Source organism: Lepidochelys olivacea (genome assembly GCF_965140295.1).
Source record: "Lepidochelys olivacea isolate rLepOli2 genome assembly, chromosome: 18".
NCBI lineage: Eukaryota > Metazoa > Chordata > Testudines > Cheloniidae > Lepidochelys > Lepidochelys olivacea.
The window spans coordinates 25,760,950-25,775,654 of NC_140428.1; the positions used below are offsets into that span (position 1 = coordinate 25,760,950).

The window sequence follows — 14,705 nt, forward strand, 5'->3', positions numbered from 1 at the left end:
TAATTCCATTATTTCTACACTAACACACTGGCCATATTCAGAAACTGTCCTCTCTGGAGCAGAGAGAAATCAGAAGCCTGGCTTCTCCCTCTGCCTTTAGAGAGGAGGTTGTTCTTGGCACAGTCATGCGGGGGAGGGGGAAGAGAAGAAGCAAATCTTCCAGGCTCCTCAAAGTGGAGCAAGGAAGTGGAGTAAATAGAGAGCTCCTTGCCAGAAGAAAATAAGCATTTACAAAATAAATCTGTGCTGTTAATGGCAAACCTATTTGATTAACCAATGATTTACATGCAGCCCCATGAAAGAACCTTGGACTGATACTGACATTTCAGAACACTGCATATACAGAACATAGTGATGCCGTACTTACTGTCTTGTTCAGCTCCTTTTAAAAATGCCCCAATGGCTCCCAGGTAGCCTTCATGTCTCAGGAACAATGCCTGAACCTCTCCCTGCCACAATATGAAACATTGCATTTGGATGGCCCCTGATTGCTAACATGTACTTTGTCACTAATTTACACTTAACACAGATAAACCAGCTAGAATATTTCATTGTATCCATGCTACATTCCAACACACTTCAATAATTTCAAATGGTGCTGTAGGAGGCATGTTTGAAACATGTCTTTTCAGCATGTGCTACTTACACCTACCTGCCCAGGATTATGAGACAGCCAGGGAACATGCAAAGAGGAATATGCAGTTTGTTCTAAGACTGAATAATCCTGGAAGTGTAATTAGCCTCTGCTTCAGTATAGAAAGCTACTGCAACTTCCCATGGAAAAGTGCTGTTAATGTCGCGGCATTTGGCACATTCATTCATGTTTGGCAGTGCATCTCTCAAATGTTCTAAACCATGACACTCGTTTCCTTCCTCTACTTCACTCCCTCTCACGTCGCACTGGCTCAAGATCCAAGCACACACTGGAATGTCCATGCAAATGGAGAGAGCCAATACACCTGCGCACGCACACACACTTTGTTAAACCAGTCAGGGAGATATTCACTCGTCAACACCAGAAAGCAAGACCTCCGCAATACAATGCGGGAATCTTCGTGCTAAGGAGGTGTACCCATTATCCACCAATCCCCTCACCTTCCTAGGCAATCAGAAATTTTGTGGAAACTGGGAGGGAGAGAGGGGGGCAAAATCAGCTCCCACCTAAAGGAGCTCACAAAAGAATGTTTTGCGTGGGGTACAGCAAAAGACCAGCAATGACTTCACAACTCACTTACACAAGTGGAGGAAGTTTCCTAAAGCTTTCAGCTAGTCTATAAAAAGGCATTGTAGGGGTATGACAAAGGGAGATCAGAGAGAAACTGAAAAAAGATCCAGAGACCCAACCCTGGAGGGTTGAGTTGAGAATGAAAAAATCTAAGCATTGATGCTTACGGGGTCCAAATACTATTAAGTTTATAAAGCCACCACACATGTAGACCAGTTCCCACTCTGGCAAACCAACAGATCTAAAACCAGCTCTTGGCTTTGGATTTCACCCACACACTCAGTTCACAAAACTTTGGAACTAGGGAAAGCCTCTGTAAAGGGGAAATTACACTTTGAAATGATTTCAGATAGCTATTTTAGAAGGAATGGCAGTTGGTATTTTTTAAAGCTGGTATCAGTTGCAGGTTTTATCTTAGAAGAACAATCGCACACTGAACTTGACAAGGGAATGTGAAGTTTAACAAGAGGAATTGAATAATCATGGTTAATAATCATGCGAGGAAAATTGAAAGGATCAATGCTAAGCAGCCACAGGACAACTGAGATGGTTAGAAAACCCAGACAACTACTCTGCATAACTATTTGCAATTGATCTTTATAGCAGTACTTGACCTTTAGTAAAGGATGGCCCTAGTCAGTGGCCATTCATTATTAATAATCATGTGTTACAGATTCACTGCATTACTTTGATCATGCTGCCAACTTAGTACACTTGAAAACAACTATCTTAAGGTCTTCCAGCAAATTGGGAAAGGTACCCAAGACTTGTTCTTGTGTTCCTGAGAGCTTAGTTTTTATTACCTTGGAGAAGAAGTTAATACTGTAGGTGATTGTGCGCATAGTGACTGGGTGACCCCGAATAAAGAATCCTCCGAAGTAAATTTTGTGTAGGTTATGGAGTTTAGCATAGAGGCAGGCAAGCTGTCCAATGTCATTACTGATCATGTGCAGTAAACTCTTTGCCATATCATCTTTAGAAAATTCTAAAGAAAGAAATAATAAAATACATTAAAAATGGTTGAATCATGCCCAAGTGGACATTCTCATCCTTTCAGTATTTGAAAGTGTCACAAATATTCACACAATCAGCATACTAAAGTAAAATGGACAATAGGCAAAAAAATATAGTATGATCTGTACAGCAAAACTTGGGCAGACTCCTCCCCCTGCCCTGTGTTGGTACCTTTATCTGCTGTGGCAGATTTCCCAAAGCTGCTGGCTATTAGATTTCCACTTAACCCCAGTGTCTGGTAGGCCCCACCATACACATCTTTCACCAGCATGTCGACATTTGTATGCTGTCCCTTTGAAGCAAGCTGCAGCAATTCATCAAATTTCTGAGGAAGAAAAGCAAACGAACAGTGTTACTCCAGGTTTTCTGGATGGCCAGATAATTTTGTCTGAATCTCAAACTTCTGCAGAACTCTTAGTAAGACTAGTCATTCAAAAAAACCCAGCCCCCACCAAACAGGCATTCCTTGTATTTCATATCACAGGGACTGACTACCCACCCTAATCTTAGAGCAGAGCTTCAGAATCTCCTATTGTAACCACTCCTCTCTGAATCAGACCTCAGATGACCAAGTGATCAAGTGACCAAGATATGCAAGTAACTGGTTGAAAGTTGTTCCTCCTGAAGACTGGAAATGAGGAATGTGCGAGTGTCCTCCAAGTTTATTGCTTGCAACCCCTTAGGGTATTGCTGCTCTCTGGTGGAGAACTCCATCCTAGACTAGCATGGTGCGAAATGAGACAAATATGTACCTTTCACCCAAACAACTCCCATGAATGGCTCAGAATTCAAATAGGGTTCCATAGGCATATATAAATAGAATGTGACCCAGTATCCCTAGATACTTTGGATTCTATGTTTCAAGAAGCAGATTAGCAAAAAGCCTTAGCTCAGTATCCTTCACCTCACCCTGATTACAGGGATAACATGTTTCATAGACTTTAAGGTCAGAAGGGACCATTATGATAATCTAGTCTGACCTCCTGCACAACGCAGGCCACAATCTCACCACCCACTCCTGCGAAAAACCTCTCACCTATGTCTGAGCTATTGAAGTCCTCCAATCATGGTTTAAAGACTTCAAGGAGCAGAGAATCCTCCAGCAAGTGACCCATGCCCCATGCTACAAAGGAAGGCGAAAAACTTCCAGGGTCTCTTCCAATCCAAGATTCACCAGCCAGATACCCAGTAAGTAAACTGTAGTGAAGCTCACAAGAGCTACTCTGGATCAACTTCTTAATACTCAGCCGTTGTTTCCATTCCTTTCCTTGTTACTAGAGACTGTTGGTGTAGCCTAGCAACCTTTCAGGTATCAGCATGAATAGAATTCCAGCCAGAGCCTGCCACATAGGCAGCGTACCGATCATCTACTCAGGATGGGAGGCCAAGTGGGCTTAGTTATAGGATGAAGTGGGATTATGTCTCAGAGGTATTTTAGTTCAAAAAGTAAAACTATAAAAGAGGCTGTCTGTCCAGCTACAGAGAGCTATTAAAAGGAAGCACCAAAATAAAATAAACCTAGCAGCAGACTAGTCCTGCCTTTCTGGGCTCCCCCACTGCTTACAGTTCAGCTATAAACTCTGTTAGAAGTCTAGACATGTTACTCCACCAAGTCCAGTAAAAGAGAACTTGTGAAGCTCTGCTCTGAGACTAATAAATGTATCTGACAAAACACAGCTAATATAGACTCTTCCCTTTGACCTTTTGACAGGTTCATATGTAACAGTATCTCCTCCTGTATAAGCTAACATTTACAGCCACATGATTTAAACAGTTGAGTTAAAACACAGCAGTACCAGGTTAGGCTGTGGACTGGCAATTGGCCTTCTGGTCTCTGAACATACAAATCCCCTAAAATGCAACAGGAACTGAGCTACCCCTCTTGCCTCAGATATACTGCAATACTCAGGCTCTCTACTTTGCTACTCTTCAGGACTTTAGACTGAAACTGAACCTGGAGATCAGATCTCAAGGCGTGAGCAGCTCAATCATGTTGGAACACAGGGCACAGAAAAACAGGTAACATGGAGCAGACTACTCAAACTGTACACAGTGAGGGGAAAAGACCCTTCAAGAATAAAAGGGAATTGTACACTGCACCCTCTCCATGCAATCCTAGAAGCTGTAAAAAAAAAAAAAAAAAAAAAATCCTCTATCCCAGGCAGCCTCAGCCTTTTGCCCACTTGACAGGTATTTCTTTATTGCTTTGTCCCCTGTGTTTCTAATGGGGCTTTTTTTGGTTTATTGCTTGGATTTATGCACCAGTATCACAAACGATATTATCACAGCTCAAGGGCCCAGGTTTGTTGTTTAATAGTAGCAGCAGAGACAAGAGGGAACAAAAGAGCATATTATAACAGAAAATATAAAAATAAGCTGCATAGTGCATTAATGGCCATTTTAAAAAAATTTGTGGCAGAATAGTGATCCTTAATCTGTAACGTTAGAAATCATAATTCTCCACCAGATTGTTTGTTCCTCGTTTCTAAAGAGCAACACAACTGAAGGCCCCTGTATTTCCCCATTCTACTTTAAGTGCAACTGTCAAATACCTTTGTTTTTGTGAGTAAAGCTCCTAGACCCCAGAAGGTTCCCCCTCCGATTGAACTCCCTCCAATCCATTCAAATTTGTCCTCTGTTTCCACCTATGAGTCAAACACAAGTTTAACAATCAATCATGGATATAAGTATGAATTAATACACAACACACTTATAAACCGATTAACATATGGACTCCAAAAAATGGAAAGGATGCAAACAGTATGAATAAATGTTGTTAACAGGGCTGCTTAATGATCTAAATATCAGGTATGAAATATATAGACTCCATGGAACTACATGATCCAATCTCGGTAGGATCCATTTAGCCCTTTATCTTCAGCTACAGACTTGCTGCATGAAATTCAGTTTATGGTCTTCAGGATGACTCCTTAGAAGTTGGAAGTCCTTTCTGCTCTATGGACAAACCAACATCTCACAGTATCTGATGTAAGAGTAGGGGTTTGCTTAAGAGCCCTGGCCGAAATTTCCTCCCTTCTTCTCCCCATATGTTCAGTGTGCCAGCTGTCCACTTGGCTGCCACACTCCAACAGAGGTGGCAGCATTTCAATGGCAAAATTCTCTTATGTAAAGAATTTGTAGCGTCCTTGTCTTTAGATGATAAGAACTGGGTATGTCTGCGCTGCAATACAATACCTGCAGCTGGCCCAAGTCAGCTGTCTCAGGCTCATGGGACTATAGAATTGCAGTGTAGATGTTCAGGCTCCAGCCAGCTGACGTGGGCCAGCCACTGGTATTGTATTGCAATGTAGACCTACCCACTTGTTGAACATATTCGTACAGATCACAGCACAATCTTAATTGAGGCCTTTGGGTACTTCTACCACAATAATTACAAAAATACAATAAGTTATCTATAAGCTGAGATTCCTTGCCTTTGTTACATATCCAAGTTATACTTTGAAATCCTACATTGCTTCTATAATCTCTCACTCTGTATCTGGCCCACTGGTTACCATATAGCTTTTTCTTTAACCCAGACTGCTTAGGGATTAGAACTACAGACATGCTTTTACAGAAAGAGTTGCTTTAATGGACTGAGCATGATTTTAGCCACTACAGATGTGCATAGGATAGTTACTAGATTTAATTTAGAGGATATTAACTATGACAACACAACCCTTGTCACATGCCGAGAGTTGGAAATTGTTAGTCACTAATACAACGTACAGTGCTTTCGATCATAACCAGTCCTCTAAAACTTCTGAAGCAGGGAAGCACTGCCACCCCCCATACCCACTTTATATACTGAGAAGTTCCAGCAAAGAAGTTTAAGGCAGGCATTCTTCTTCTGCTCACAGCATCCATCTGAAGACTAAAGGCTTTTCTACCCTAGAAATGCTACCACAGTGCAACTGCACTGCTGTACTGCTTCAGTGTAAACACTACCTCCACTGACAGGAGGGGGTTCTCTCTTCAGAAAAGGTAATCCACCTCACACCCCAGAGACATGACATGATGATGATGTAGTTTCCCAGTGTGGACCAGCCCTAAGCGTTTATCCATAAGTGGCTGCCAAAAGTGTGTTTTTGTATTTGTCATTTGCAGCTGCAGTATTACACTAGCCTCTTTAAGCACAGCATTATCCAACTAAAAGGGGACAGATGGTAGTGCAGTGGAAAAGCAGGTAAAACGTATATTAAGAAATGGAAGTCAACATGTTGGTTGTGGTTTGGGTCTTTTTGTTTAAAATTTGATAACCCACAAAGGAAACAAACATCAATCTGTGTAGATCTAGATGACTACCGTTCATCAGTTTGAGGACACAACCCCCCCGCTCTCCCCACACACATTAAATGAAATAGTCTAATGGCTTACTCACCTTCACTATAGAAACCCCAGAGCCAATATTGACTAGCAAATAAGGGAAAATATTTGGATGATTTGTCTGAAATCGGAATTCCGTATCTGAATCTTTCTGGTATGCAAACACCTCATGGGGTATATTTTTTAACACAAAGTTACACCCTTTAATTAGGCAAGTCATTACATCTTCTTTATCCACCCTGAAGAGAAAACACACACACTTATAAACAGAATAATCCTAAAGACAATATGCCCTTTTAAAAATTACCTTTTTTCCACACACATCCAACAACACTTGGCAGGAAAACAGAAATCCACAATCATGACTTTTAATGGCTTATGATTTTGGACACAGTCTATGTAGATTTGTTATGTACAGAAAAATATTGACATGAGAAAATACAATAGTTACAGGCTAAAGATTCCAGAGCTTTGCAATTCCTGTTGTTAAAGAACTGATAGCATTTATATAGTGCTTTGAATTTTGAATCCACTGTGATAGGTATTCCAGAGATAGGAATGATGGTTTCTATAGGAACTCTCCTCAAAATGAATCCAAAGCACTTTAGAAACTGATGGAGAATCACTTGCCCACCACTGAAATGCAGTCACCTCTGAGATAAGAGTTGAACTGTCTAACATCAGAGTCACACTACATAGTGTTTAGGACACAGAGGTAAGATTACCATATGCAGCTGAAACCGCAGGGAGAGTTTTAGGGAAGCAGAATATATTAACAATGCTGGAGTTTAGCCAGGACCCTGAGGGTAAGACCCCTATTGTGTCAAATTTTCAGATCTTTAGTGACCTTCGTTATTTGTCAACTGAAAGATGGCATGTATGGCAGCACAGCACACCCAACCAACATGCTGGGGAAATTCAGTACCAACACAGAGGGACAAGTATCTCCTAGTGAATTACAATCACATCAACATTCCTTGATGTCACCTATTCAAGCCCAGCCTTGCTAAGCTTATGAGGTCCTAGAAGATTACAGTACAAGCACGTAAGGCTACAGTCTAACATTTACTAGTGACAGTATTTTATCTTTCAAAAAGAGTTTGATTTTCAACCAGTTTCCACTTACTTCAGTCCTAGTTTCTTCTCAATGAGGTCTTTGAATTTGTAGGCACCACCCCCTGTGGCTTTGAGCACTTTAGTTTCTGTGTTGACAAGATGGTCTTTAATGAAATCTAAGCAGGTTTCAATGTAAGTGTTCTCAAATTTAATGAAGTGCAGTCGAGCCGTGATTTCCTCTTGAACTGTAATTTCATATGGAGATTCATGTTCTATGTCCTAAAAAATTCAGAGTAAGTATTTCTCTTTTGGCTTCACTTGTCAGGACATTTTTCTGAGCAGTAGAGTTAGTTATTCAGTAAGCTAGTGAATATTTCCATTTGTATTTTCTATGCATGCAACAACTACCTAATGGCTACCAAAGCCTCCCCACGAACACCCTCAATTTTCTTCACATAATATAATTGTAATACACACTAATTCATAGAGAATGCCCATTCCTCTATCTTTACACAGGCATACACAGAAAGCACCAGTGTACCAGACAGAACTTGAGTTTAGAACTTCAGCAGTCTTGTATTTTGTATATAAGATGGCGACCCTGATGTTGCATACATCAGCTGCATAGAGTCAAGCATTCCTTAATATCCAAGCCCATGAAGAGTATATATGACCATTGGTTTGATGCATGAGAGCCAACACCAAAAGATCGGTTCAGAAGACTCCTACCTTTTTATTCTAAGAACCAAGTAACTAGCCTTAGTCATCCAATGGTATTTATTATTCACACAGCATGTCAAACAAGAGCGTCAAACTATACCATGGTCAAAGAGCCAACAGTTGGAGGAAAGCTTCCTCCCACCCCACAAATGCTGCAGTAAGACAAACTCTCCCCCTGCCCCCCCTCCCCCCACTTTGAAAGGGGGACTTGAAATTTGTGTCAGGAACGTCTTTTGCCATCCTTGTGAAAATATGTCCAAATTATCAGCCTTGGGAGGGGAAACGGGGGTGGGGGGGGAATCAGGGGGGGAATCAAACGAGGCAGGGATCATGTGGAAAAAATAGTCTGATTATGTGATCACATACTATCATAATGTACATCCATAAGGTGACCAAGTTAAGGTTGCCTGTGCAATCTCAAATCTGGCATTTCCTAACTTGACTTAGCAGCCTTAATAACATCCTTTTAACAAGTTCGTTGTTGAGTTTGCATACTGTGTTCTTCATGCAAGCTTGGAACTAGAACTCTAATAAGCTTCCACAATGAAATATGAGTGTCAGCTGGCAAACCTGGGCCAAATGGTGGTTTCACCTGAAATACTGAATCAAACTCTATAGGTGTGAACAAAAACAAGGGTCTCACACACACTTAACCTGAAATGCAAGTATCTACAAATGGTTAGGTGCACACTCAAAAATTTCCACATTACAAGCTATAATGCAGGACAACAGTAATTGATAATTTAAGGTCTCAGGTAGGACAATCGCCCTGGAATTTCCTTCTTGACCCCCAGCTGCCTGACTTCCACCCTCCTCCAAATCCCTTCTCAAAACCCAATTCAGTATTGGCTTATAAGCTTAGATGTTAGGTTTGTTTTTCATTTCAGATACTGTACATGCACTGCTCACTCACGTGAGCACACAACCTTACTGCCATTACCAACAATTCTTCCTTGTGCTAAGCCTCCCATTTTGTTTTTAACGCTTCTTAATTTAGGTTCCAAACTTGTAAACCCTTACTACAGTGCTTCAGGTCAATGGGACTCCTCACAGCAGGAACCATTAAGGGTTTGTAGGATTGGACTTTAATACCATGAGCAACTCGTGGCAAGAGCTGTGCTCTGAAGTACCGTGCACATATATAGTGCTATATAAATAATAGATATTCCTGGTGCCATCTGAAAATTGATATTATGGAAAACTGTCCTGTTTCAAATTTCCATTTTTTTTTTTGTTTTCTCATGCCTGCTCACATTAGAGGTTCTGGTTTGCTATATAATGCAATTCTTACCTTTCCAGAATGATCAAAAGATCTCACTCTTGCTACTTTATGCTGTACAGTTGAATAATAAGCCAACTTGGTTAACGACCCACCTGTTATCAAAAACAAGACATCATGCATCTCAGATTCAGGCGTCAGACAGAATTTAGATACTTCTGCGTATTAGTTACCTAGCACAGTTTTAAGAATGGCTTGGCTGCAAGCAGAGCTAATTAGGCAAAGCTCTTTATTCAGTGAACCAAAGGACAGTCATTTGGGGACTGTCTTGGCATAGCTAGATCCAGATGCATTGCGTGAAGGTAGAAGCTCCACAGAAGGGACTCAAGCCCAACTGATGCTGGGGTGGCTGAAGATGAACAGAGGTCATGAGTTCACTTCCTAGTTACCTCACAGTATGCATGTAAACAGACTACTTGCTTGAGTAAGGGCTATTCAGGTGATTATAAATAGATGATTGCAGGATTGGAAATTTAACCTCCGGCCCCTCCAAGATTCAAGAAAGCTTCTTTCCCCCATGAAATAAAATCCCTTAGCATAGACAGGCTCTCTACTGGAGGTAATGAAATCAAGCTTTCAAACTGAATGTGATCATTTTTAAGGTTGTACATCAAGAATTATGACTTTGCTAGACAGAGTAGAAGATGTCTAAAAAACCAAAGCTTTTAAACTAACATCTTAAAAGCCATTTTTGCCAACAGTTTATAGAATTGCATTAAAGGCAATATAATTACAATGTTCTTAGGAAAGTACTTTTTCAATCTAACTATTTTATAACTGCCAAAATAATTTAAGACAACTTGTTTTAAAGCAATGACAATTTCTTAAGGCTGTTGATCAGAATGTCGTAAGTGCTTGTTGCTTTGCATTACACAGAAATACTTTGATAGGCACCTTAAAAATATGCTTTCAAATGAAAACTGTTTCTCTTGCTTTAGTTGATTTCCAGTATTTAGTGCGGTTGTCATCCAGAGTATGGGAAACACTTCACTTCATACAAGCAAAAGTGGTGCTTTCAAAAGGGTTTGCTTCAAACCCATTGGTAAATGTGAAATAATGTGTAGACTTCAGTTCACCTTTAGGGCTTCTCAGTTATCTATCACACACCTTCTTGCAATTCTATTTCTCCAGTACCATCCCATACAGGGATTACCCACTCTGACAACCCCACCTAAAACACAAACACACACACAGAGCTGACTGATTGTCTTTAAAATGGATCAGCATTGCCTATGCCCCAAGAAACCCAGCATCACCAAGAACACACACAGAGAACCAAAATCTCAGCAGTGACTGGAACCAAATTTTTAAAACTCTTTAGCCAGCACTCTACTAGCACATCAGTTTCCTTCATAATTTTATTTTAGCTTCTGACTTTTGGACAGATGTTAATTTACAGGAGCCAATGCCCAAAAGCCTCTGGGCAATCTGAGAGGAAAATAAACCCCTATTTTAACCGCAAGTAGAAAACATTATTTAAAAGGTGTTATGGGCTACACATCACATAACTCCCTCCCTCCACTCCCACACACCTACATAGAAAGAAACACATCTTAAACCTTGCACCGAAGGATGCCAGTGATATGTTGTAGCCAACACAGGGCTACAACATATCAGGGCATTCAGAATCACAGATCCTGAAGGAAGATAGTGCCTCCTTTCCTCTTAGAACAGAGCCTAGGACGGTTCTAGGTCTCGTGCTGCTGTTTTGCAAATAACTATACAATTAATTCTCCACCCTATCTCTCTCATCCAACTATTTGGAGAGGTGTCCCCTTATTAAGATCTGCATTTCTCTTAGACAACATACAATGCACTCTTGTGGTCCACAGCAGCGTTCCGGATGCTGAACTGCCAAATCTCTCAGACACAGCCTGTGATTTTTCCAAAATCCAAGTGAAAATCTGCATGCACTAAGCCATATCATACTGCTTCACTAACTGATTCCTGGACTGCACACGTCCTCCATTGGTAAATTCAGTGTCACGCTTCTGCAAACTAAAATTTGCAGCACTAAAGCTCTGTAATTTAGGCAAATGAGGAAAGTGGGTTTTTTTGTTTTTGAAGAGTGGTACAGAGGAGACACTGAGTGCCAGACAGATTAAGCAGCATATGATGGTCAGTTCCACAAGACCAATGATGACCATTTATGGTAACAAAAGCAGTGAAACTTAATAACCCTCAGACCTTCTGAAGTCCCATTCTGATGCATCAGCTGAAACTGTCACTTCCAGTTGATAAGAAAATAACTTTTTACCCTTCTCCTAGTTTTAACTTCAAAATAGAAATTCAGAGATCAACACAAGCTTGATGGATCTCTACTGAGAAGGTACATTTACCTTCCCAACCTCTAAAAATAGGGAAATATAAAAGATAGGGATGCTTTGAAATTAAAGTGGTGTTTGTAAAGCACTTTGAGATCCCTAGATGAAAGGCACTGCAGAAGTACAAAGTTATTTCTTGATATCTACCTTGCACTGCAATTCTCTATCTAGCTAAACTGCTTTTAGCTTTTTTTTCCCAGTTTGGAATTTAATCTGAGCTGCTTCACTTGCACCTAGAGAAGTATCCTGTCTCCCTTTGTGCCATTCTTGCAATGATCAAGTGCTGGCAAGGAATATGAAAAGCTGGGGGAAATCTATCCCTTCAGCCTCTGTTCCCTGGCATAAAGGTTCAACAGTGTCCCAACAAGTAACATAGTAGTTTCATCTTCCCATTTGTTTGTTTTCATTTTTTGATTATATTGTGACATGCTATGCACCTTGGTCCAAGATGTCAAGACCTTTGTGTATATGCCCATTGGGTTTTCACCAGTGCATATTGGTACTTTCACAGAGAAATATCCAGTGGTGAGCTGGAGCCGGTTCACATCGGTTTGCTAGAACCAGTTGTTAAATTTAGAAGCCCTTTTAGGACTGGTTGTTCTGCAAGGGACAACTGGTTCTAAAAGGGCTTCTAAATTTAACCGGTCAAAAGTGGCACTTTAAGCGCCAACTCCATGGGTGCTCCAGCCTGGGTGCACCGGCACTGGAGCACCCAAGGGGAAAATTTGGTGGGTGCAGCGAATCAGCTGAAGGGAGGAGGTGGAGCGGAGGTGAGGTGAGCTGGGGCCGGGCACAGGGTGGGGAGCTGCCGGTGGGTGCAATTTTCCCCATGGGTGCTTCAGCCCCGGTGCACCCAGGGAGTCAGTGCCTAAGGTGCCAATTTTGATGTGATCAGTGGGGGAGCGACTGCTCTCCCTGCTCCCCCCCAGCTACGTTCTCCCACCCCTAGGAGCCAGAGGGACCTGCCAGATGCTTCCTGGGAGCTGCCCCAGGTAAGCACCGCTGGGACTCCCCACCTCACCCCCTGGCAGGTACCTCTGGCTCTTAGGGGTGGGGTGGGCACCCACTACGGTGGCCCATGAGACCCTCCTGCCCAGTTCTGGGGGCAGTCAGGGGGCAGAGGAGGGAGATGGATGGGGCAGGGGTCCTGGGGGGCGGGGGTGGGCAACAACCCCCTCGTTGTTAAGATTTTGGCAGCTCATCACTGGAAAAATCCCATCTCCCTAGGTGGCTGTGGGAAATGCACACACATCCAGCTGTCAATATAGATAGGCTACTGGCATATTATAAATTCAGAAATTAGCCTTTCCTCCACCATCGCCCCCACAGTCCTTACATTCTCCCTAAAGCAAGGGGAGGGGGAAAGCAGGAGGAAAATCAGGAAAAAAAGACATAACTAACAATACTATGTCTTTCTCCTGAATGTGTTTTCTTTGAGGGGGTGGGTAGAAGACAACGGCGGCGTCAGAGTTTGTCTACAATGTAAGCTCAGGGTTAGTACAACTCGCATTAGCAGACCTTGGGGTTGTCAGCCTAGGTTTTGAGTATCCCTACGCTCACTTCTAATCTGAGGTTAGGAATAGTTGAACCCCCAGCTCAACCTGGGGCTCCAGCATCTATGCGGCCCAGCGTTCAACCAGGCGTATCCCAGTCGTCCTAGCACCCTCTCAAAACGTGACCGCTCTAGCCTTGGTCTGCGGGGCAGCATGGGGAAACCTGACCGTCCACCAAGCTTAACTGTCCAGAGGACAAAGAAAGTCAGCCCCTGGGCCTGTCAAATACTTTTGAAGTCCGGAGGGGCTGCCTCTACACCGAAAAGCAGCAGGGCTTGAACCCTGGGTGGCAGGGCGGGAGCCTGGGGCCGAGGCCTGAGTTAGCCTGATGGGTGTGCCAAGTTCTGCCTCCAGGCCCGCTCTCCCGAACCGTGCACCCGCCCGCGCCGAGGCGGCCCGGCCCGGCCCGGCCCGGCCCCCCTCACGGGGGCTAACCCCCTTCACTCCTCTCCCTTGACGCTGCGGAGGCCTCCCTCAGAGGGGCCCGTCCCCCTAGCCCCCTCCCCGGGGTCGCCCCCTCTCCTAGGCTGCTGTCCTCCGGCCCCCTTTCGTCTCCCCCGCAACGGGCCCCACCCCGCTCTCCTCGGCTGGCCCCTCCAGCCTGTTTACCGCCCCGGCCGGCCCGTTAGCAGCCCCCGGCGGCATGCTGGGACTTGTAGTTCGACTGCCCGCCCTCTGCCTCGCCACGGGAGAGCCTCTGGACCACAACTCCCGTCATGTCCCGCTCCGCCAGTCCGCCGCGGCGCACGCCGGGAGCCGTAGTCCCTCTCCCGCTCCAGGCAGTGTGCGTCGCGCCCAGCGGGACTGCATTTCCCAACGTGCCCTGCGCGCCACTGGCTGTCCGTCCCGGCGGTTTCCCTGGGCGGTCAGAGCCGCTCCCCGCCCTCGACCGCTGCCGCCCCCGAGGCGCCCGCCCGGTTACCGATGTCTATGGCGAAGCACTTGGCGTTCTCCAGGTTGCGGAAGATCTCGTCAGGCGGGAGAGTGATGCTCTTGTCCAGGCTGCTGTCACTGCCGCTGCTGGTACCTCGCCCGGCCCGCTCCGCCATTTTGAACGCCACCCACCACCTTGTCTGGCCTCATCGGTATGCAAATATATGCGCATATATTTACATATTAATACGGTATGTGCCCATATTATGCAAATGAGGTCAGGCTGGGGCTCCCTAAAGCTTTACCAGCATTCATCCTTTTTGCCCAGGGCGGTA

At 43.7% G+C, this 14,705-nt stretch overlaps 2 protein-coding genes across 2 annotated transcripts in view; one reads left to right on the plus strand and one right to left on the minus strand.

The window, feature by feature from the left end:
- PANK4 (pantothenate kinase 4 (inactive)) overlaps positions 1-14,551 on the minus strand; it is a 31,695-nt gene extending 17,144 nt beyond the window's left edge. Inside the window, exons 1-8 of the mRNA XM_084651791.1 lie at positions 14,420-14,551; positions 9,633-9,715; positions 7,692-7,900; positions 6,621-6,804; positions 4,792-4,884; positions 2,411-2,564; positions 2,029-2,210; positions 368-449 (exon numbers count right to left, since the gene is read on the minus strand). Coding sequence (XP_084507917.1) covers positions 368-449; positions 2,029-2,210; positions 2,411-2,564; positions 4,792-4,884; positions 6,621-6,804; positions 7,692-7,900; positions 9,633-9,715; positions 14,420-14,546 — 1,114 coding nt within the window. The 5' untranslated portion in view covers positions 14,547-14,551. The remainder of the gene's footprint in view (positions 1-367; positions 450-2,028; positions 2,211-2,410; positions 2,565-4,791; positions 4,885-6,620; positions 6,805-7,691; positions 7,901-9,632; positions 9,716-14,419) is intronic.
- Positions 14,466-14,705, plus strand: part of LOC311532870 (tumor necrosis factor receptor superfamily member 14-like) — a 75,402-nt gene continuing 75,162 nt past the window's right edge. Inside the window, exon 1 of the mRNA XM_084651794.1 lies at positions 14,466-14,582. The gene's annotated coding sequence lies outside the window, so the exon portion shown is untranslated. The remainder of the gene's footprint in view (positions 14,583-14,705) is intronic.